Here is a 26,089-nt window from a genome sequence, read left to right on the forward strand (position 1 = left end):
ATTGATTGATTTGCGGATATTGAAGAATCCTTGCATCCCTGGGATAAAGCCCACTTGGTCATGGTGTATGATCTTTTTAATGTGTTGTTGGATTCTGATTGCTAGAATTTTGTTAAGAATTTTTGCATGTATGTTCATCAGTGATATTGGCCTGTAGTTTTCTTTTTTTGTGGGATCTTTGTCAGGTTTTGGTATTAGGGTGATGGTGGCCTCATAGAATGAGTTTGGAAGTTTACCTTCCTCTGCAATTTTCTGGAAGAGTTTGAGCAGGATAGGTGTTAGCTCTTCTCTAAATTTTTGGTAGTCCTAAGGGGAAAGTTCATAGCAATACAGGCATACCTAAAGAAACAAGAAAAAACTCAAATAAATAACCTAACCCTACACCTAAAGCAACTAGAAAAGGAAGAAATGAAGAACCCCAGGGTTAGTAGAAGGAAAGAAATCTTAAAAATTAGGGCAGAAATAAATGCAAAAGAAACAAAAGAGACCATAGCAAAAACCAACAAAGCCAAAAGCTGGTTCTTTGAAAGGATAAATAAAATTGACAAACCATTAGCCAAACTCATCAAGAAACAAAGGGAGAAAAAACAAATCAATAAAATTAGAAATGAAAATGGAGAGATCACAACAGATAACAAAGAAATACAAAGGATCATAAGAGACTACTATTAACAATTATATGCCAATAAAATGGACAACGTGGAAGAAATGGACAAATTCTTAGAAAAGTACAACTTTCCAAAACTGGACCAGGAAGAAATAGAAAATCTTAAAAGACCCATCACAAGCAAGGAAATTGAAACTGTAATCAAAAATCTTCCAGCAAACAAAAGCCCAGGTCCAGACGGTTTCACAGCTGAATGCTTTTATGTTTTAAATTCACCATTAAAGAGTGAGCACTTAAAACCCTAAGCCTCCCACTCCAGAATAAAATAAAAGCAGAACTCCGGGCCCACTCACTCTTTCTCCACCAATGACCTTGCTGTGTGGCACCAGGTGTGCTATATAATTTCCAGGTCCTGTAAGTAACAAAACTTTATTTTAAAAAAAAATTTGGTAGATTAATTTCTTAGATCCTTGCTGTAATTAAGTAAAGAAGTACCAATTCTTAAAATACAAAATTTATTTTTAATGATTCATTTTTTCATTGCACAAATATTTATTGAGTATTTCTAAAGAATCATGCACTGATCTATGGACTAGATATAAAATAATAAGTAAACTGGATTTCCTGTCCCCAATGAGCTTACAATAATATTGTGACATTAAATAAGTAATAAACTAATGATATATGAATACTGTTAGTTTAACATATCCAGAGGTAGGGCTCTATAAAAGGGAACGTGAAATTTGACTTTAGACTATATATTTAGGGATCTTAGCTCTGAATGGAGACCTAAAGCTTTGTACACAGCTAGAGAAGGCATATTTCAGGAAGATGAAGGAGTAGATATGGTGGCCTAGATGCAGAAAAGAGCTGGGTGGTAGACTCTGGGGATTAAAAAAAAAAATCACCACCACCAAAAATCAACAACAATGAAAGATTGGAAAGGTGAGATTTAAAACAATTGAAGACTAGACAGGGCTTATAATTCTTAGGATTATTCAGTGAACTAAGAGAGAATCAGCAGACTAGGGTGTCCTGTAGGCAAGTGAGAAGGGTTCGAAAGCAAGGGTTGGCTCTCGAATGCTGCTGGAAACATGGGATAAGAAGACACTATTATGGTGGTGAATGTGTCTATCAGTGTAAAGAGAAGAATTCATATTCTCTCCTCTACTAGAACTCATTACTTCTACAGTCAGACAAGGATCAACTGAAAAGGTGTTGTTCTTTCTGTGTGGTTGTCTGAAGTCAGAAAGGAAATGATAAGGCTTGCAACTAAAGGATCATTCTGGGACAAGTAACCAAAATGAGTGCAGAATGAGTTGAGATTCCAGAACCATAGAAAAATATTAAATGAAAAAGTGATAGAATCAAAGTAATAAGGGACAAGGGAATCAGATAACTGATGAGAGATGAGGGTAGGGTGGAGAACAAGTCTGTGAAGCCTCACCGGAGAGGGAGTAGGTGAGATATAGCAGGTGAAGGAGAGTAAACTGGCACTCAGATTTATTCTGGAACCTGAATGTGCATACTTGAGATGTCATTACATATTCCCAACATTCATATTTATGTGTGTAGGAGGATTCTTTAAAGGACCCTGCATGGCAAAATAATCACAAGGCAGAAAAGGCTGAGAAATCTTTTGGTGAAGTTAGGAGACAGAATGAAGCAACAGGTTCATTTTGTATATACATGGGGTGTATGTGTATATATATATATATATATATATATATATATATATGACTCATAAAGGAGATAATGAAAATGCAGATATAACAGCTGATGCTCTACAAATGTATCATGTATACTATCAATATAATAGCTGTTGCAAAGCATAAGTCAGTGTGAGGTATGATGAAACTCCAAATTGCTAAGGTTGGTATTATTACTCCTCATTTTGGAAGTGAAGAAAGTGAATCCTTGAAACTCCAGGATACTTTCAAATGCTTGATGATGAATAAGTGAGAAAGTTAGGATTTGAGCCCGAAGAGGTTAACAGAGAACCCAAGTCCTTATTCATTAGAAAATTCTGGCTCTTAAAATCCACATTTATGAGGCTTGTGATTTGTTCAAAATTTAGCAACATTATATACTGCTCAAAAGTATTTCAAAAGGTTGGTTGAGAAATTCAGGAAATGCAGGTTCCTTGGAAACTGTAGTACCTATATAACCAAACTAAATTTCCTCAGGTTTAGAACAACTGGAGAAGAATCCATCACCCCGGGTTGTGAAAACACATCTGCCAATTGATCTCATTCCTAAATCTTTCTGGGAAAACAACTGCAAGGTATACTCTAAACAACAAGTCAGTTTTTAACATGTCTTTTAACTCTTTCTCACTCACATAGTAAAGTGATTGCTCAAAGGCTTTGTTCACCTGTTACCATAAGAAGTGAGCTATGTAGGAAAGTGTTTAAATTTGTAAAAACACAGTATGTTTTAGCCTAAACATGCATATTCAAAATTTCCAAAATTATGTAGGAACAGAATCCTTATCTCAGCACAATATTGCTACTACTCTTTCCCAGCTGTCCTCAATAGTCTAATCTTCTCTGAAAACTCAACATAAAGTTGTCAATTCTTATTTGTTTGGTAAAATTCTTCAGTGAGACATCTGAGCCTGGGTATTTGCTTTTAGGAAACTTTTAAATTGTAAACTTCCCACCCCCACCCCAATATTTTGAAGCTATTCAGATTATCTATCTGGCATTTACTAGTTTGTCACATGTTGGAATCTAAGTTGTTAAATTCTAAGTTGTTGAACTTTGTAATGAAAAGTTGTTGGGAGCAGGAGCCGCATTCCTGGCTGTCCAGGCGCCCATGGGAGCTCACAGTGCACCGAGGCTGAGACTGTCTGGGCAGAGCACACAGGCGTGGAGACCCGCACAAAGGCATCTGCTTGCTCCTTGACTGCTGCGCTCTCAGGTTCTGCCTTGGAGGAGGAAAGAGGCTCAGAAATACCAAGTGGATTGCTCAAGGTGGCACAGCAAGTAAAACGCAGTGCTTGGCTCAGAGCTCAAGTATTTCTGACAGTTGACCACTCTCCTGGCCATGCATTCTTGATTTCATGGAGATTTTCGACCATGTTGTTAAACTTGGGAGAAATGGTTTGACACCAGGGCCACAGGGCTTAGAATGAGCACCTCGTGAAAGGCTGACTTGGTGTCTCCTCTATGAAGAAGGACAAGCTTGGTCTCTGATGCCACAGTGGTGAGAAGTTAATTAAAGTAGATCATTTTCAAATGAAGCTAAGTGAACAGAAAAGACCAAGTTCTGAGCCTTTAGAGTGGGAACACTGACTCCAAGACCCTAGACTACCAGAAAAATAACACTAGGGAGTATCAAATAGTGAAAACTCACACAAAGGAAACCACTTGAAAACAAGACCCAGCATCACCCATCCACCAGTAGCACCCTGTGCAGGACACCTCATCTAAACAACAAACAAAACAACATTACAAACCCAGTCATCAGCAGCCTTGCCCATTAGAGGAAAAACGAACAAACAAAAACTCAGCACAAATCTCACCCTATACGAAGCTTACACAAACCACTGGACTAACCTTAGGAGGGCAGAAACCAAAAGGAAGAAAGAATTAAACCTTGACACCTGGGAAAAGGAGACCTCAAACACAATAAGTTAAAACAAAAAATGAAAAGGCAGAGAAATACTACACAAATGAAGGAACAAACTAGAAACACAGAAGTCAAAAAAAAAAAAAAAAAGAAGAGGAAATAGGCAAACTATCTGAAAGAGAATTCAGAATAATGATAGTAAAGATGATCAAAAACCCTGAAAACAAAATGGAGAAAATGCAAGAATCAATTAACAAAGAGCTAGAGGAATTAAAGAATAAACATACAAACAACACAATTACTGAAATTAAAAATACTCTAGAAGGAGTCAATAGCAGAATATCTGAAGTGGAAAAGGAATCAGTGAGCTGGAGATAAAATGGTAGAAATAACTTCTGAAGAGCAGAATAAATTAAAAAGAATAAAAAGAACTGAGGATAGTCTCAGAGACCTCTGGGACAATATCAAACACACCAACATTTGAATTATAGGGATCCCAGAAGAAGAAGAGTAAAAGAAAGGATATGAGAAAATGTTTGAAGAGATTATAGCTGAAAATTTCCCCAACATGGAAAAGGAAATAGTCAAACAATTTCAAGAGGCACAAAGAGTCTCATACAGGATAAACCCAAGGTGAAACATGCCAAGACACATACTAATCAAACTAACAAAGACTAAACACAAAGAAAGAAAAAGATAGTGCTAAGTTGTGTCTGACTCTTACGATCCCATGAACTGTAGCCTGCCAGGCTCCTCTGTCCATGTAATTCTCCAGGCAAGAATACTGGAATGGGTTTCCATTTCCTTCCCCAGGGGAACTTTCTGACCCAGGAATTGAACTCAAGTCTCCCACATTGCAGGCAGATGTTTTACCAACTAAGCTATGAGGGAAGTTTCAAATACACACACACAAAAATAATATTAAAAGCAGCAAGGGAAAAGCAACAGGTAACATACAAAGGAAACCCCAAAGACTTAACAGCTGATCTTTCAGCAGAAACTCTTCAGGCCAGAAGGGAATGGCAGGATATATTTAAAGAACTGAAAGGGAAAAGTCTACAACCAGCAAGAGAACCTTGTACCCAGCAAGGATCTCATTCAAAATTGATGGAGAAATAAAAAGCTTTTCAGACAAGGAAAAGTTAAGAGAATTTAGTACCACCAAACCAGCTTTATAACAAATGTTAAAGGGACTTATGCAGTCAAGAAAAACAAGAGAGGAAAAAAGATCTACAAAATCAACCCTAAACAATTAAGAAAATGGCGATAGGAACATATATATCAATAATTGCTTTAAGTGTAAATGGATTAAATGCTCTAAACAAAAGACACAGACTGGCTGAATACATACAAAAACAAGACCCATATATATGCTGTCTATAAGAAACACAGTTCAGACTTTGAGACACATATAGACTGAAAGTAAAAGGATGGAAAAATATATTCCATGCAAATGGGAAGCAAAAGACAGCTGGAGTAGCAATCCTCATATCAGATGAAATAGACCTTAAAATAAAGAAGATTGAAAGAGATAAGGAAGGACAAGTGATCAAGGGGTCGATTCAAGAGGAAGACATAATGATTGTAAATATCTATACAGCCAAAAAAGGAGCACCTCAATACATAAGACAAACACTAGCAGACAAAAAAGGAGAAACTGGCAGTAATACAATAAAAGTAGGAGACATTAACATGCCACTCACATCAATAGATCATCAAAATAGAAAATTAATAAGGAAACACAAGTCTTAAATAACACATTAGATGAGATGGATCTCATTGATACCTTCAGGACATTACATCCAAATGCAGAAGAATACACCTTCTTCTCAAGTGCACATGGAGCATTCTCCAGGATAGACCACATCTTGGGTCACAAATCAAACCTCAGTAAATTTAAGAAAATTGAAATTGTGTCAAGCATCTTCTCTGACCACAGTGCTATCAGACTAGATATCAATTACAAGAAAAAAACTATAAGAAGCACAAATACCTGGAGATTAAACAACATGTTTCTAAATAAACAACAGGTTACTAAAGAAATCGAAAAATTTCTAGAAACAAATGACAAAGTATAACAACTCAAAACCTATGGGATGCAGCAAAAGCAATTCTAAGAGGGAAGTTTATAGCAATACAATTGTACCTCAAGAAACAAGAAAAACACCAAATAGACAATCTAACTTTACACCTAAAACAACTGGAAGAAGAAGAACAACAACAACAAAAATTAGTAGAAGGAAAGAAATCATAAAGATTAGAGCAGATGTAAGTGAAAAAAAAAAAACATGAAACAATAGTAAAGATTAATAAAACTAAAAGCTGGTTCTTTGAGAAGATAAACAAAATTGACAAACCTTTTAGCCAGACTCATCAAGACAAAAAGAGAGAAGAATCAAATCAACAAAATTAGAAATTAAAAAGGAGAGATTTCAACAGACAATGCAGAAATACAAAGGATTATGAGACTATTATGAACAACAATATGACAATAAAATAGATAACCTGGAAGAAATGGAAAGTTTATTAGAAAAGTTAAATCTTCCAAGACTGAACCAGGAAGAAACAGAAATTATGAACAACCCAATTATAAGCACTGAATTTGAAGCTGTGATTAAAAAAAAAATTTCCCTAAAAACAAAAGCTCAGGACCAGATGGCATCACAGGAAAATTCTATCAAACATTTAGAGCAGAGCTAATCTATCCTTTTAAAATCTATCCTTTTAAAATTCTTTCAGAAAATTTCAGAGAAAGGAACACTTCCAAACTCATCCTACAAGGCCACTGTCACCCTGATACCAAATCAAGACAAAGACAACACAAAAAAAGAAAATTACAGGCCAATATCACTAATGAACATAGATGTAAAAATCCTCAACAAAATTTTAGCAAACAGAACTCAGCAACACATCAGAAAGCTCATACACCATGATAAAATTGTGTTTATTCCAGGGATGCAAGGATTCTTCTATATATGAAATCAATCAATGTGATACACCATATTAACAAGTTGAAAGATAAAAATCATAATATAATCTCAATTGATGCAGAAAAAGCCTTTGACAAAATTCAGCACCTATTTATGATTAAAACTCTTCAGAAAATGGGCATAGAAGGAACCCATCTCAACAAATAAAGGCCATATATGATAAGCCTATGGCAAACATTATTCTCAATGGTGAAAAACTGAAAGCATTCCCCCTAAGACCAGAAATAAGACAAGGGTGTTCGCCTTTGCCACTATTATTCAACATAGTTCTGGAAGTCCTAGCTACAGCAATCAGAGAAGAAAAAGAAATAAAAGGAATCCAGATCAGAAAAGAAGAAGTAAAGCTCTCACTCTTTGCAGATGACACGATACTGTACATAGACAACACTAAAGATAGTATCAGAAAATTACTAGAGCTAATCAGTGAATTTAGCAATGTTTCAGGATACAAAAATCACTTGCATTTCTATATACTAACAATGAAAAACCAGAAAGAAAAATTAAGGAATCAATCCCATTCACCATTGCAACAAAAAGAATTAAATATCTTGGAATAAACTAACCTAAGGAGACAAAAGAACTGTACACAGAAAATTATAAGACACTAATGAAAGAAATCAAAGAGGACATAAACAGATGAAAGAATATTCCCTGTTCCTGGGTAGGAAGAATCAAGATTGTGAAAATGACTATAGTACCAAATGCAATCTACAATCCCTATCAAATTACCAATGAAAATTTTCACAGAACAAGAATAAAAGATTTCACAATTCATATGCAAACACAAAAGACCCTGAATAGCCAAAGCAGTCTTGAGAAAGAAAAATGGAGTTGGAGGAATCAATCTTTCTGACTTCAGATTATATTACAAAGATACATTCATCAAGACAGTATGGTACTGGCACAAAAACAGAAGTATAGACCAATGGAATAAGATTGAAAGCCCAGCAATAAAACCATGCACCTATGGGTACCTTATTTTTGACAAAGGAGGCAGGAACATACCATGGGGCAAAGACAGGCTCTCCAATAAATCATGCTGGGAAAACTAGACAGCTACATGTAAAAGAATGAAATTAGAATACTTCCTAACACCATACACAAAGATAAACTCAAAATGGATTAAAGACCTAAATGTAAGACCAGAAACTGTAAAACTCTTAGAGGAAATCATAGGCAGAACACTCTATGATGTAAATCAAAGCAGATCCTCTATGACCCACCTCCTAGAGTAATGGAAATAAACATAAAAGTAAACAAATGGGACATGATTAAACTTAAAAGCTTTTGCACAGCAAAGGAAACTATAAACAAGGTGAAAGATAACCCTCAGAGCTGGAGAAAATAATAGCAAATGAAACAACTGACAAAGGATTAATTTCCAAAGTATGTAAGCAGCTCATACATCTCAATACCAGAAAAACACACAACCCAATCAAAAAGTGGGAAACAGACCTAAACAGAAATTTCTCCAAAGAAGACATACAGATGGCTAACAAACACATGAGAAGATGCTCAACATCACTCATTATTAGAGACATACAAATCAAAACTATAATGAGATATCAATTCACACTGGTCAGAAAAGCCATCATCAAGAAGTCTACAAACAATAAATGCTGGAGAGAGTGTGGAGAAAAGGGAGCACTCTTGCACTGTTGGTGAGAATGTAAATTGATACAACCACTATGGAAGATGGTATGAAGATTCCTTAAAAAACTGGGAATAAAACCACCATATGACCCAGCAGTCCCACTTCTAGGCATATACCCTCAGCAAACCAAAACTGAAAGAGACCCATGTATCCCAGCACTATTTACAATAGTTAGAACATGGAAGCAACCTAGATGTCCATCGACAGATGAATGGATAAAGAAATTGTGGTACATATACATGATGGAATATTATTACTCAGCTATAAAAAGTCAGTTCTAATGAGTTGGATGAACCTAGAACCTATTATACAGAGTGAAGTAAGCCAGAAAGAGAAACATAAATAACATATTTTAACACATATATACTGAATCTAAAAAAATGGTACTGAAGAATTTATTTACAGGGCAACAATGGAGAAACAAACATAGAGAATAGACTTATGGACATGGGGAGAGGGGAGAAGACAGTGAGATGTATGGAAGAGTAACATGGAAACTTACATTATCATATATAAAATAGATAGCCAATGGGAATTTGCTGTATGGCTCAGGAAACTCAAAAAGGGGCTATGTATCAACCTGGAGGGGTGGGATAGGCAGGGAGACGGAGGGAGGTTCAAAAGGGAGGGGATATATGTATATCTATGGCTGTACTAAAAAGATCTTCACCACCAAGATAATCACGATGGTGTGATCACTCACCTAGAGCCAGACATCTTGGAATGTGAGGTCAAGTAGGCCTTAGGAAGCATCACTACGAACAAAGCTGGTGGAGGTGATGAAATTCCACTTGAGCTATTTCAAATCCTGAAAGATGATGCTGTGAAAGTGTTGCACTCAATATACCAAAATTTGGAAAACTTAGCAGTGGCCACAGGACTGGAAAAGGTCAGTTTTCATCGCAATCCCAAAGAAAGGCAATGCCAAAGAATGCTCAAACTACCACACAATTGCACTCATCTCACACACTAGTAAAGAAATGCTCAAAATTCTCCAAGCCAGGCTTCAGCAATACATAAACCATGAACCTCCAGATGTTCAAGCTGGTTTTCGAAAAGGTAGAGGAACCAGAGATCAAATTGCTAACATCTGCTGGATCATCAAAAAAGGAAGAGAGTTCCAGGAAAACATCTATTTCTGCTTTATTGACTATGCCAAAGCCTTTGACTGTGTTGATCATGATAAACTGTGGAAAATTCTGAAAGAGACGGGAATACCAGACCACCTGATCTGCCTCTTGAGAACCCTATATGCAGGTCAGAAAGCAACAGTTAGAACTGGACATGGAATAACAGACTGGTTCCAAATAGGAAAAGGAGTACGTCAACGCTGTATATTTAACTTCTATGCAGAGTATATCATGAGAAACGCTGGGCTGGAAGAAGCACAAGCTGCAATCAAGATTGCCAGGAGAAATATCAATAACCTCAGATATGCAGATGACACCACCCTTATGGCAGAAAGTGAAGAGGAACTAAAGAGCCTCTTGAAGAAAGTGAAAGAGAAGAGTGAAAAAGTTGACTTCAAGCTCAGCATTCAAAAAACTAAGATCATGGCATCTGGTCCCATCACTTCATGGGAAATAGATGGGGAAACAGTCGAAACAGTGTCATGCTTTATTTTGGGGGGCTCCAAAATCACTGCAGATGGTGACTGCAGCCATGAAATTAAAAGATGCTTACTCCTTGTAAGGAAAGTTATGACCAACCTAGATAGCATATTGAAAAGCAAAGACATTACTTTGCCACAAAGGTCTGTCTAGTCAAGGCTATGGTTTTTCCAGTAGTCCTGTATGGATGTGAGAGTTGGACTGTGAAGAAAGCTGAGCACCAAAGAATTGATGCTTTTGAACTGTGGTGTTGGAGAAGACTCTTGAGAGTCCCTTGGACTGCAAGGAGATCCAACCAGTCCATTCTAAAGGAGATCAATCCTGGGTGTTCTTTGGAAGGAATGATGCTAAAGCTCAAACTCCAGTACTTTGGCCACCTCATGTGAAGAGTTGACTCATTGGAAAAGACTGATGCTGGGAGAGATTGGGGGCAGAAGGAGAAGCGGACAACAGAGGATGAGATGGCTGGATGGCATCACCAACTCGATGGATGTGAGTTTGAGTGAACTCTAGGAACTGGTGACGGACAGGGAGGCCTGGGGTGCTGCAATTCATGGGATCGCAAAGAGTCGGACACAACTGAGCGACTGAACTGAACTGAACTGATGGCTGATTCTGGACAAGGAAATGACAACCCAGTCCAGTATCCTTGCCTGGAAAATCTCATGGATAGATGAGCCTGGTGGGCTGCAATCCATGGGGTTTCAAAGAGTTGGGTATGACTGAGCGACTAACACTTACCTATGGCTATCTCATGTTAAGGTTTGACAGAAAACAGCAAAATTCTGTAAAGAAATTATCCTTCAATAAAAAGTAAATTAAAAAAAAAGAAAAGTTGTTAAAAATACTCCCTCCTTATTCTTTAACAGATTTTATTTTCTACAGTGATTTTATTTTTAAAGAATTTTAGATTGATAGCAAAATTGAAAGGAAGTTAGAGATTTTTCACATATCTCTTGTGCCTGCACATCCAAAGACTTTTCATTATCAGTAACTTATGTCCTCTCTATTTTGTCACACTTGTTAGATATTTATCAATTTTGTTGGTTTTTTAAAAAAAGAACCAACTTTTTCATTTCTATTAATTTTCTTAATATTTCACTGTTTTTAATTTCATGGATTTCAGATCTGTTGTTTTACATGCCTACTGTATGTTACTTTTTTTCTTAAATAAAATATCATGCATTTGATTTTCTTCATCTTCCCCCTATAGATCATTTATCTGGCTCGAAATGCCAAGGATGTTGCTGTCTCATTTTACCACTTTGACTTAATGAATAATTTGCAGCCTCTTCCTGGAACCTGGGGAGAATATCTAGAGAAATTCTTGACTGGAAATGGTAGGATGGTCTTAGCTAAAAATTAATGTCACTAAAAATTATTTTTAATAATATTAACCATTACAAGTATGAATTTCCCTTTCAAAACACTTCTTTTTCCAAATCAGTAACAAGTACATTCAAAAATCATTTCAAATTAAATCAAATACATTTAATATTTGCTGACATTCAATATATAATCCTGCTATTAAACATCAGCTTAATGAAAATATTCTCAAATCTCTTTTCAGTCGATAAAAACCCATTCTCAGTTCCTACTCACAACAAAAATTTATTTGCCCAAATCATTAGTTAAATCTTTTATACATACATTTACAGTAGTTAGATACATAAGTGATATGAGTATTTCATAAAAGAATAGTTTTCTTCTGCATGTGGCCAAGTGTAACCTATTGGAGGACAATGTATTTCCATTTGAAATGTTTCTTTTGCAATTAATATATTTAAAAATCTGAAATTTGTGCATCCATAAGTAGCTGATTATATATACTTGTTTACATAGACTTTATAGTTTCAGTTCCTTGATTACTAAATTCGACAAAATATTTGTATAATTTGACTTATTTTTCACAAACAAATCTTCAATTTGATAAATGTTTATGGAAATAAGTTATTTCTCTGGTTTTAGTGGCCTATGGTTCCTGGTTTAATCATGTTAAAAGTTGGTGGAAGAAAAAGGAAGGACACCCGATACTTTTCTTATTCTATGAAGATATGAAAGAGGTAAAATAGTAGAAATACATTATAGAAAATTCCTCAACTACATCCTGGAGCAAAAGGATTAATAGTTTTTTCAATTAATCTATGGAGTTCAAATGATATAATTGCTTTGCCTATTTTCCATGTCTGTTTACCCAGATCTTGCTAAGATCTTTAATGAATCTAATTGTGAAATCAGTGACGTTTTAATCCTCTTATCCTTTTCAATCATTGTGTTTCTCTTGAGCACCTTTCTTTTCAAATTTGTCTCCTTCGTTTAATGGGTTATCATTCTGTCATGGTTTTCCTGTGAATCTCTATCATTTGGTCCTCATTTTTTTTAAACTCTTTGTTACAGATTGATGATCATATCTATTCCCACTGTTGCCAAAACTATGTGCTAATTACCCACCAAAAACTCCATTTTAACTTCTAACCTGACTTCAGATCCTTGTTTTTCTTAACTGCTACTGCTAAGTCACTTCAGTTGTGTCCTACTCTGTGTGACCCCATAGATGGCAGCCCACCAGGCTCCCCCATCCCTGGGGTTCTCCAGGCAAGAACACTGGAGTGGGTTGCCATTTCCTTCTCCAATGCATGAAAGTGAAAGTGAAGTTGCTCAGTCGTGTCCAACCCTCAGCGACCCCATGGACTGCAGCCTTCCAGGCTCCTCCGTCCATGGGATTTTTCCAGGCAAGAGTACTGGAGTGGGTTGCCATTTAAACGACCCTCAAATTTAACATGTTGAAAATTAAACTCATCTTGCTTCTCTCTCTGTCCAAAAAGTAATCCTTTTCTTTTATTCTGTCTTTTGGTTAATGATGTTTGGTTGTTCATTCAGTATTGAAAGTTTGAAAGTAAATTGTCCTCACTGACTATCATGTAGTGAATATGGTTTCATTTTCTCCTGAACATCCCATTGGTTCACATGCCCTACATATTATATCTTAAGTGTGCTCCTCTCTTTTACATTCTTCTTAACTGTTAGTTCAGGGATTCATAAAGATTTTTCTAGTCTCCCATATGAACTAGTATTAACCTAAATACTATTGCAAAGTTCCAGGCCTATCCTCAGGCTATTTTATTAGGTAATACACACACACACACACACACACACACACACACACGGAAACCAAGCTTATCTAGTTGTAAAAGCCTGAACATGCAAATAAGGATATCTTGTGGAATTTCAGATTCTTGATGGAAGGCATATTTACCTTTCTTGTAACAGCATCCACAGTACTTACAACACCTACCATATATATAGGTGCTCATGGCCACTTATTGTATGCATAAGTGATTGCTTGAATGAATGAATGAGTAGTGGTTGCAAACATTTGTGTGTGTGTGTGTATGTGTGTTAGTTGCTTAGTTGTGTCCAGCTCTCTGCAACCTTATAGCCTGTAGGCCACCAGGCCCCTCTGTCCATGGGATTCTCCAGGCGAGAACACTGGAGTAGGTTGCCATTTCCTTCTCCAAAAAGATCTATAGAAAGAAAGAAAGTGAAGTTGCTCAGTCGTGTCTGACACTTCGTGGACTGTAACCTACCATGGCTGTAACCTACCAGGCTCCTCCATCCATGGAATTTTCCAGGCAAGAGTACTGGAGAGGGTTGCCATTTCCTTCTCCTTACAAATATTTGAGTGACATCAATAAAGAACCTGCTTGCAATACGGGAGACTCTGGTTCAGTCCTTGGATTGGGAAGATCTCCTGGAGAAGGGAATGGCAACCCATCCCAGTATTTTTGCCTAGAAAATTTCATGGACAGAGGAGACTGGTGGGCTACAGTCCATGGGGTCGCAAAGAGTTGGACAGGACTGAGTGAGAAACACTTTCACTTTTTTTTTTTTTTTATCCTACTCAGCACAGAAACCTTACCTTATGTAAAATCTCTCTTGTTGCATGTATTTCTGAGAAACTCTCAGGGCATTTCTCATATCTTATCAATAAGAGTCCTTTTCTACTCTGCTCAGGCTCCCACTCTCTATCACACTTACTTGTAGCTCATAGAGAATCTGTGATCTAAACATTACCATTGCCCCTTTATGACAATTTGCTGGCAACACAATACACAGCTGTAAAACTAGAGTGGTTTTATGAAACCACTTTTAAAAAGTGGTGCTCTCCCTTGGGTGCTTGACTAATCAGAATTAAGTTATAAGTTCTTCATAAGACAGAAAATTGTCTTTCTGTGCCAAGTATTTTATTTTTACTTTCTGGAGACCAAAGTGAAACTTATTCACTTTATGAAGAGAGCAAATTTAACTTCTGGATGTAGTTCTTTTTCTCCATAGGATAAACAAAGTAATACATTTCCTAGGCTGAGCTGGTATCCAAATTCTGAGTCAGACATCATGCTGCTCCCCACATTACACTCTTGTGTCAAATATTTCTCTCCTTATTCACTGAAAATGCCTTTTTCAGGTCAATTTATGCATATTAATTTACAGTCTGGCCTAGTCAGTTCTATAAGAATATCCTGATATTTTGAATCCCACTCAAACTTACTATACATTAAACTTTTTAGACAACATTTTTTCCTATCATGGTTATATTTTAGACAATGTTACAGAAATGGTTTTCATATAAAAACAATAATATGACAAAATTATAACTATAGATCAAGAATAAAATTCAGAGAGAAGTCTAGTAATTTACATCAGGTTTATGAATGTCTGCATCAATTCTCAAACTCTCAATCAATGAGGTGAAAAAGAAGTAGAAGCTAGCACTCTCTGCTTTAACTTCTACTTGTCTGTAAATTAGCATCGTCATTGATACTTTGGCCGTGGCCAAATTATTCTTCAAACACTATAAATATGTAACAGAAATTGCTCTATATTTGTTTGCCTGTCCATATGTTTTTTCTGTGTTTTCACTACTGACTTTTCTCTTAGTCTTTTCTCCACTATCATCATTTCTGACATTTAAGTCATGCTAACCCCTGGCATCACATTAGTAGCCATCTCAGTGTTCTCTTGTCAAGGCCTGATACATAAAATATTGTCAGAACTTCCATTATAGGAAACTCTTTACCAAAACATAAACATGCAAAAACATTCAATACACACACACACACACACACACACTCAACACACACAGAGTGAATAAGACACATTATTAAAGAGTTGTGTCCCTACTACATAACAGATACAATCCAAATCCTTCAGCAGGACATCCAGTGATGCTCTAAATTTTATCTCAATTCATCTTTACTGCCTCGTAGCCTCTCTCACTCCTATGAACAACTCAACCCCAACTCCAACCACTTTTCTTTTTTTTCACTTGAACACAGTGAGTTGATGCTTCCAAGAGTTATATTTTCTTTACTGGAAATTTACTCTCCAACTGCTCAGGAGACTGCATCTTGGTAAACTCGGACACATCTTTCTAAATTAAGCTTAGATGTTAATCCCTTCAAAATCTTTCTAGACATATCTATATATATTTTTGCTTAGCTTCCTAAAAGGTTCCAGATATTAAGTTAATGCCATTAGAATTTGAAAAAATTATTCATTTCTGAGATTTTTTTCCTCTTATTCTCAATGACTAATGAATAATTTGCTATCTTTGCAACTTCACTGGTTTGTTTTTAATAATGTACATCTAAGCAAGATTTCATCAGTGTTAATAAATTTTAAAAATATCTTCAGTTTTGCCTGAATTTATTACATTATTTTTATTAAATATTATTATTATAAACAAGAAACCAATTTGGAGGAGTAACAGAAAAATAAAGATAGAAGGAATAAAGATACTGGGTCCCTAAAACATTCAGTTTTCAAATTTAACTGCAAATTGAGCTGAAAATTTTTGCTACAATCTGTTTTACTAAATGCTATTAATAATTATGTTAAAGTTTATTATTATTGTACTTTGAATGAAAAATAAGACAGAATAAACAAAATATTTCCACTCTACCTTTACTAAACATAAATTATTGATCTTTTTTCATTTTCATGATTTTTTTCATACTATTTTAATGATTTATTGTTTACCATTTTCTTGGGTGTATCTCTACCCTATTGATAGAATCCAAAGCAAGAGATCAAGAAGGTTGTTCGATTTCTAGAGAAAAACCTGGATGATGAGATCTTGGATAAGATAATCTATCACACATCATTTGAAATGATGAAGGACAACCCTCTAGTGAATTATACACATCTACCAAGTGAAGTGATGGACCACAGCAAGTCCTCATTTATGCGCAAAGGTAATTATTTTCTTCAGTTTATTTTTCCTTTCTGCTTTCTTATGAATTGCTCTGAAATGAGGGTGAGCTTTGTAATCTCTACCCAGTTATTTAGCCAGTTTGGGGCTCAATTTTTTCATCTGTAAAATAAGGACACTAAAAATACCTACCATAAAAGTCGCTGAGTTAGATTGGAAATTATTAAAGGGACTAATGCATGTAGACCTGTTATTGAACACCTTGAGTACCTAATAATCTTTCTCCCTTTCTTTACAACCCTGCAAAAAGGGGGTGGTTTTGTCACTTCTGATGTGAGTCATTCTGTATTTTTTTATTCCTAAAACTTAAATCTTTATTTAAATGGGCACAGGCCTCCTCCTTCCTCCCAGTAATAAATTAATGTCAGTCAGTGCAGTAGCATCTTCTCTATAGACTCATTATCATTAGAAAGCAGCGGTTATTTTGTTAAGAAGGATTCACAAAAAGAAAGGGAATGTGGGAAGTTTTTGTTCCCTAAAAATACTATCTGAATTATGTTAATGGTAAACATGGAATCTAAATTTAACTTAAGATAACAATAGAGAAATACGACATTCACTGTCAAAATACAGCTCTATTTCAATTGTCAAGTACTATAAATTGTGGGTTATCATATGTGTTTTGGGTCAAAAATGTGTTATTATCTTAAATGTGAGAATTTATCCACCTAGTCATGTCACCCTATCTTTTCAATATTCTTTACTGAACTGGAGAGAAAGATAAAATTTCAGTTGGTGTGCCTGAAAGTAAACATAACCTGGAAATATATTGTATGTATGAACATGTGGATTAAGACCCTCGATGCTAAGTCACTTCAGTCGTGTCCAACTCTGTGTGACCCCATAGATGGCAGCCCACCAGGCTCCCCAGTCCCTGGGATTCTCCAGGCAAGAACACTGGAGTGGGTTGCCATTTCCTTCTCCGAAAGTATTATATGATTACAGAATTTTCTAACTCATATTTCTCTGTACCTTAGTGTACACCTAGTGTTTTCAAATTATGTTTTTTTTTAATTTTCAAAACACTACTTAAAAAGTAAGCTCTAGTATAAGAGGTCAAGGCTAATTTTTCATTGTAAATGGTGCATTACAAGTTTGAACAAAGACTGATACAACACAACACACAACAACACACACGTGTTTTCCTGGTGGAAGAAACAGAGACGAAAAAAAAAAAAACAAAACACCCAAACCCTTATTAATTAAATAAGGCAAATTTTCATTATACCAGGTCATTGAATGTAACTTCCAAGAGAGCTTTCCCCCAGTCATGAAAATTTATGCCATTAGATGATATCTCATTAGGGTATAGAAATAACCTCAGTCTGGATTCCACGGTTTCTACAACTTCAAAGGAAGAGAGTACACAAGAAAGACACTCTTTCCACCCCTCTGGGAGTAGTGAAGGACACAACTTTTGTGGTCAGTTTGCTCTGGGATTTACCCAGGCTGTGCCATTCCCTGAACCTTTGACACTGCATACACTAATAAATCTGCCAAAGTTCTGGTTCCATCACTGATAAAATGGAGAAAAGAATAACATCTGAAGCACAAGCTTTGGGGGAGGACTTTCATAGAAGATATGTAAGCTTACACTGTATTTTTTTCTGACCAAAAATTATATACACAAAAGTAGCAAGTCCTATTGTCTTGCAGTTTAGTATGTTCTTATCTAATATAACATCTATTTGTTTATTTATTCATGCGTTCAATAATACTTAAAAGATACCTTTTATTTGTTAGTTAATATTCAAGAAAAGGTCTTAATGAATAACTATATGCAGATCATATTTTCTAGAATGTAAATAACACATATATGCTCAAGAAGCTCATATTGTAACACAAGAGAATGGATATTGGAAAATTCTGAAAAGTGAAGTATGAACAAAGGGCTAAGAACAGTTTTGAAGGATTCCACCCTGGATAATCAAGGTCATAGTTTAGTCACACAATATTAATGACGATAGGGAGATGATAAAGTCCAATGTTAATGCTTATGTCCCAAACTGCAACAAAACAGAAAATCCTGGGATTTGGCCAGAATTTATTTTATCAAAAAATTTTTATACTTCCTCACTCTTGTGAAGCAAACGTTTTTGTGTATAGAATATTTATACTCAAAATAGAATTTATTATTAGAATGCTTTATATATCTCTTTATTGTTTAAATCTACACTTCCTCTTTTCAATGACATCTTTAGAGGTGTACTATCCCAACTATGAACTATCCTCACATACATTCCAAAGAACTATCAACTTCTGGTGAAAATAGAATAAAGTATAATAACCAGGGAAACAATTTTGTCTATGGGGACATCTCTTGTTAAAATGATTTAAAATCTTCATGAAACCATCATGGTTTAATAAGACTTGAAGTTCAATATGATGTATTTATTTATTTTTAAATTTTACTTATTTTTGGTTGCTCTGAGTCCTCATTGCTGCACATGGGCTTTCTCCAGTTTTGGCAACTGGGGGCTACTCTCTGGTTGCACAGAACAGGCTTCTCTTTGTGGTGGCTTCTTGTTGCAGACGAGAGGCTCTAGGGCATGTAGGCTCAGCAGTGGTGGCATCCAAGCTCAGTAGCTGCAGCTCACGGGCTCTAGAGCATGAGCTCAGTAGTTGTGGCGCATGGGCTTAGTTGCCCCATGGCGTGTGGGATCTTCCTGGGTCAGGGACAGAACCCATGGCCCCTTGATTGGCAGGCAGATTCTTAACCACTGGACCACCAGGGAAGTTCAATTTAATGTTAAATAAATTGCAAAATTAATGTTTTCCTCCAAACACACCAGCAGTACATTAAACATTTATTTTCAAATAAATATTTTTAAGCATCCAAGAATAAAAGATTAAATGTAAATTTATATCCCAACAGTTTCACTTCTATAAAAATTGTTCAGTGATTTTATATGTTTGATTTTAATGCTATTCTTCTCCTCTAAAATTAAAATAAGATGTATCTAGTGAGTTCAGGGAACACAAGAATCATCCAAATATCCTAACATCCTCATTTATTATTTCTTGGAAATGATATTTATCAACTTTCTGTTTCACAGTGTGACTATACTCATGACCAGTTCTTTGTACAGTTTCCAAAAGCAACTCATGAAAGACTGTAAAATATTCCCTGATCATCGATTCAGTGACCAGTGGTAACCCCATGATCTGGGACAATTAGAAACACTAAAATAATTTCTTTCAGGAAATTATTGTACAGCTGCAAATTTAGACAACAAAACTAACCCTTTGTATAATGTTTCTTTAAAACCAGGGTCTATTTAATTATGAACATGTCAAAGAGTTAGTTGTTCAATTGTGTCCAACTCTTTGTGACCCCATGGACTGTAATCCACCTCTGTCCATGGAATTCTCCAGGCAAGAATACTGGAATGGGTAGCCATTCCCTTCTCCAGGGGGTCTTCCTGACCCAGGAATCAAGCCTGGGTCTCCTGCATTGCAAGCAGATTCTTTACCATCTGAGTCACCAGAGAAGCCTGCTGTTTATTTATATACAGATGGCAGTAATTACCAATAAAAAAAGAGATGAATTTTAAAGTATCCAAATACAAAGAAAGGCTTCCTTTAAAGTCTTTCAGTCTTTTCTTTTGGTATACAATGGCTTTTCCTTCATAAAGAAAATATTTTATTCTTTCATATGTTTTCTTATTTGTAATTTTTAGGGATTGCAGGTGACTGGAAGAATTATTTCACAGTGGCCCAAAATGAGAAATTTGATGCCATTTATAAGAAGGAAATGTCTGAGACTGAACTTCAGTTCCGTACAGAGATTTGAGGAACCTAAACTGAAAATCTGAGGAAAGAAGTCTGATCTGCAGTTTGGTGAAATAAGGACAGTTAGGATTTAATTTAGGCAATTGAATGGTTTTAAAAAGGAAAAAAAAATGTGCTTCTAAGCTTTGATTTTTCAATGTGGTTAATCACTCACTCTGAGAGTCCCTAAAACTAGGACAAACTGTCACCTTTTAATAAACTATTCCTGCATTTTCCTTGTGGTTTAAAATTAAGTTCTACTTCCTACTAACATGACTCAAGAAATGCTGCTTTAACACTGATACTGTGTTTCCTACCTCTGCTCCAATTTCCCTTTCCTTAAAATTTGACCCAGAACACTTTGTGCCATTACTGTCTGTCTTCAGAATTTCAAGTTGTTCCCTGAGTCATAGCTCATCTGGCCTTGCCTCTCTTGGAATTATACGGTTCATGCCTCAGATAGTATGGTTCAGGTTTTGGAAATGTTGTTTCTATCCTAATTTCTGTTTATCCAAATTCCTAAATTCTGAGTATGTAATTTTCAAGTCTCCAAAGAGGAAAGATCACCATTAATCTCCCTATGGCTATTCCCTGGGAATAGGAGCTCTTCTCTGAGCACCTAAGCTGAGGGCAGGAACTTACTTCCTATGGTGAGTCCTTGCAGAATTCAACAGCTTCCTGTGATTCCTGAGAATTTCCTATTGCCATGATATGGTTCCGTTTGGGAGCATCTAAGATTCTTCATCTTGTATCTGAATAGATGTGGATCCCTTAATAATAGTTTCAATATTTCATATACAATCTGGTGCCTACAAGAGATTCTCTAGGCTGAATCTCCGCTACACCTTTCCAATCCAATGTCTTTTCTACCCATTTTTCTACTTTTAGGTCTATCTGTTGGTCTCTTTGATGGATTTTCCCTTGGAATATAAATCTTCTAGTAAATATGTATAAGTTTTAAGGTAAACTTTTATAAGAGATGTCTCATTACAAGAGATCTCTTATATCTAAGAGATACATTAGCATTCTTTTATTTTTAATTGAACATAGTTGATTTACAATATTATGTTAGTTTCGTATGTATAGCATTGTGAGTCAATTTTTTATAGACTGTACCCTGTTTAAAGCTATTACAAAATAAAGACTATATCTCTCTGCGCTGTACAATACAACCTTGTTGTCTATTTATTTTACACATCGTAGTTTGTATAGCTTAAACACATACCACTATTTTGTCTGTCCATACCTCCCTCTCCTGGTAACCACTAGTTTGTTCTCTATATCTCTGAATCTGTTTCTGTTATGTTATAGTCATTTGTTCTACTTTATAGATTCCACTCAGGAAGGTTAACATAGAGTATGTGTCTTTCTCTAACTCATTTCACTAAGCATAATGCTCTCTAAGTGTATTTACATTATTGCAAATGTCAGAATTTCATTCTTTCTATGACTCAGTACTATTCCATGTGCATATTTATCCATTCATCATCTTATTTACACATTCATCAGTGGAAGGACACAGGTTGTATCCACATCTCATGTATTATAAATGCTGCTACGACCGTTGGGGTGCATATATCTTTCAAATTAGCGTTTTCGTTTTCTTTGGATTTATACCCAACAGTGGGATTGCTGGATCACATGGGCCTTCTATCTTTAGTTTTTTAAGGAACCTCTATACTGTTTTCCGTAGAGTCTGTGCCAGATTATTTTCCGACCAACAATGTGTACTAAGGTTCCCTTTTCTCCTCATACTCATCAAAACTCATTATTTCTAGTCTTTTAAATGATAGCCTTCTGACAAGTGTGAGATAATATCTTCTTGTGTTTTTTGTTTCTCTCTGATGATTAGCAATGTTGAACTTTAAAAAACAAACTTTTTATTATTTATTTATTCATTATTTTTTTTAAATTTTGGCTGCTCTGGGTTTTAAATCTTGATTGCTGTGCTTGGCTGTGCTTTTTGTGACAGCATACAGACAGCATGCAGACTAGAAAGTCTGTTTGTGCATGTTGTGGTGCATGGGCTTTGTTTCCTCCCGGCACGTGGGATATTAGTTCTCTGACCAAGGATCAAACCTGAGTAACTTGTACTAGAAAGCAGATTCTTTGCCCCTGGATTACCAAGGACATACCTGTTGAGATTTTTTTTTTCCTTTTGGAAATAAATATATCTTTTTTGGAAAAATATCTATTCAGGTCTTCTGCCATTTTTGATTCAGTTCTTTTTTTTTTTATATTGAATTGTATCTGTGTGTATATTTTGGATATTAATCACTTATTGGTCATATAATTTGGAAATGTTTTCTCCCACCTTCCTAGTAGGTTGTCTTTTCATTTTATCTATGCTTTCCTTTGCTGTACAAAATTTTTTTAAGTTTAATTAGGTCCCATTTACTTATTTATTTTTTTTTCTTTTGCCTTAGTAGACAGAACCAAACATATCAGTATATACATAACTTCTATGGGTTCTGTCAAACAGTGTTCTGCCTGTATTTTCTTCTAGGAGTTTTATGGTTTCAGATCTTACATTTAAGTCTTTAATCCATTTTAATTTTATTTTTGTATAAGGTGTTGCAAAATGTTCTATTTTTTCTCTTTTACATATAATTGTCCAGTTTCCCCAGAATATGTTATTGAAGACACTACTTTTTCTCTTGTATATTCTTGCTTCCTTTGACACATATTAATTGACCATAAGTGCCTGGATTTATTCATAAGCTCTTTATTCTGTTTCATTGGACCATGTGCCTGATTCTGTGTGAGTACCATGCTGTTTAAATTACGTACTTTGTGAAGTTAAGTGTTAGTCACTCAGTCATGTCAGACTTTTCGCTACCCCATGGACTGCAGCCCACCAGGCTCCTCTGTCCATGGAATTTTTCGGGCAAGGATACTGGAGTGGGTTGCTAGTTCCTTCTCCAGGCGATCTTCCTGACCCAGGGATTGAACTGGAGTCTACGGGAAGATCCCCTGGAGAAAGAATAAGCTACTCACTCCAGTACACTTGGGCTTTCCTTGTGGCTCAACTGGTAAAGAATCTGCCTGCAATGCAGGAGATCTGGGTTCCATCCCTGGGTTGGGAAGATCCCCTGGAGGAGGGAAAGGCTACCCATTCCAGTATTCTGGCCTGGAGAATTCCATGGACTAGTCCATGGGGTCACGAAGAGTGGGACACAACTGAATGACTTTCACTGTAACTTTGTAGGGTAGCCTGAAATCAGGGAGCATGATATTTTCAGTTTGTTCTTTTTTTCTCTCAAGGTTACTTTGGCAATTCACAGTTTTTTGTGGTTCCATACATATTTTAGGATTATTTCTTCTATTTCTATGAAAAATGTTTTGAGTATTTTGTTAGCGATTGCATTAAAACTCTAGATTGCTTTCGGTAGTATGGACTTTGTAATATTAATTCTTCCAATCCAAGAACACAAGCTATATCTCTCTTCTTTTTTTCCGAATATAACAACTGTGCTTTTTTTTTAACTTTTCATTTAAAACACTTTTCGATTTACAGAATTTCTGCTAAAATAGTACAGACAGCCTCACACCTGGACACCTCACATTGTTTCCTCTATAATTAATCTTACATTAATATGACATACTTATCACAATAAATGAACACATATTGATATTATTAACTAAAATCCAAATATTGCTAAGATTTACTTGATTATTCTCTAATATTAGTTTTCTTTATCAGGCTACTATTCAGGGCATCACATTGCATTTAATTGTTGTGTCTTCTTAGATTCCTCTTAGATATGAAAAGCTTCTTAGAGTTTCTCTGTATTTGATGACCTTAATAGTTTTGAGAAGTACTGATTAGCTATTTTGTAGAATGTCCCTCTATTGGGATTTATATAATATTTTCCCCATGATTATACTGAGATAATATTTTGGGGGAAAAGACCATAGATTTATTAATGTTACCATTCATACCACATCACATCAAGAATGTATAGTAACTATACAGCTTATCAATGTTGGTCACCTGACTGAAGTAATGTTTATCAGTACTTTCCACTGCAAAGTTACTCTTTTTTTTTTTTTTTCCCTCCCTTTCTATATTGTACACTTTGGAATAAATCACAGTCTGTAGCTCACACTTAATAAGCAGGAAGTAACACTTTATCTACTAAAAAGTGAAGTATCTACAGAAATTAAAGTCAATCTATGTGAAGGGTTTTTAAATTCTCAACCACTTATTTACTTAATGATTTATTCAAATCATTATGAGCTCCTATTATACTTTTGGTTATGTTGCTAATACTATATTTCCTTGCTCAAATTGTTCCAGTTTGTCTGTTGGGAGCTCTTTTAGTTGGCTTCTGAATACTTTTGATATATTCCCATTATTGTAGAGTTGTTTTTATTTACTTACTTATTTTGAGCATTTTTATTAATGTCTGGCACTGAGAAATGCTCCAGGCTCATCTTGTATATTCTGTGTCTTAGTTGTAGAATCAGCCATTTCTCTAAGAAACTCTAGTTCCCTTTTTTGGAGAATTAATAAAAATCAAGATTTTGGTTCTAGATGTGTTTATTATTTCTCTGTTGTCATTGATCCTAAGCCCTCTCAGCTAACAGAACAAAGAGTTTGATGTGTGTATACTGTGTATGTGCATATATTTATAAAAATTTCTATAGGTGGCTATCTGTACCATTATTAAGTAAAACAGAGTTCACACTGATGTCTCCAACAGTAATCCTTTAGTAATCTTTTAGGGATCATAAATTATATTTTATTCCAATTTTTATTGATCATTTATTTTAAAAAATTTATATTGAAGTATAGTTGATTATGGAGAAGGAAATGGCAACCCACTCCAGTATTCTTGCCTGGGAAATCTCATTAACAGAGGAATCTAGCCGGCTACAGTCCATGGGAGTCACAAAAGAGTTGGACATGACTGAGTGACTAAACAGCAGCAATAACATAGTTGATTCACAAAGTTGTATTAGTTTCAGATGTGCAGCAAATTGAATCAGTTATACATATATATGTTTCCTTTTAAAAATTCTTATTCCATTTAGGTTATTATAGAAAACTGAGTAGAATTCCTTATACTATACAGTAGATCCTTGTTCGTTATCTATTTTAAGTTTAGCAGCGTGTACACTTATTAAGTGTCAGACAATCTTGCAGAAGTATTAATGTACTCATTTTGAGGTGAAGAAACTGAAACTTTGCACTAAAATTCAAAGCTATGTTTGCTTGACTCTTAAATGTCATTCTTAATCACTATATGATACTACATAAAATTTAAAAATAATCTTCAGATATTACATACTTCACTATCTCTCAAAATATTCTCATAAATATAATTAGATAATGATGCCCAAGCTGACAATATAAAGGCTCCACGCTTCATCCAGTCTCAGAATCCAGCTGTTGAAGGGACACTGACTGCAAACCTATAAGGTTAGATTTGTGAATGTCTTTCCTTTATAAGCTATGTCATAATTGGTACTTGCTTGTTGTTTAAATAAAGATGAAATAGCTTTTTTCAAGCTCATCTAGCTTAACATACATTTCAAATAATAAAATTAAAAGCAATGTCATGGGTAAAATGCATACAGTCTAAATGAATGACTAATTGTTTTTGTAAT

General features: G+C 35.4%; 1 protein-coding gene across 9 annotated transcripts in view; it reads left to right on the forward strand.

Moving 5' to 3' along the window:
• SULT1B1 (sulfotransferase family 1B member 1) overlaps positions 1-26,089 on the forward strand; it is a 50,169-nt gene that overhangs the window by 23,156 nt on the left and 924 nt on the right. For 6 of the 9 annotated variants that reach the window (XM_086405502.1, XM_086405509.1, XM_086405503.1 and 3 more), the window contains 5 exons: positions 2,794-2,891; positions 11,648-11,774; positions 12,403-12,497; positions 16,508-16,688; positions 20,386-21,645. In XM_086405502.1, the coding sequence (XP_086261628.1) occupies positions 2,794-2,891; positions 11,648-11,774; positions 12,403-12,497; positions 16,508-16,688; positions 20,386-20,498 (614 nt within the window). In that variant the 3' untranslated portion in view covers positions 20,499-21,645. Of the gene's footprint in view, positions 1-2,793; positions 2,892-11,647; positions 11,775-12,402; positions 12,498-16,507; positions 16,689-20,385; positions 21,646-25,808; positions 25,902-26,089 lie in introns of those variants that run through there. The other 3 variants (XM_086405506.1, XM_086405507.1, XM_086405508.1) reach the window with 2 other exon arrangements.

The sequence above is a fragment of the Bos grunniens genome, chromosome 6 (assembly GCF_055505025.1).
Source record: "Bos grunniens cultivar Pamir isolate PY7600 chromosome 6, Bosgru_T2T1.0, whole genome shotgun sequence".
Taxonomy (NCBI): Eukaryota; Metazoa; Chordata; class Mammalia; order Artiodactyla; family Bovidae; genus Bos; species Bos grunniens.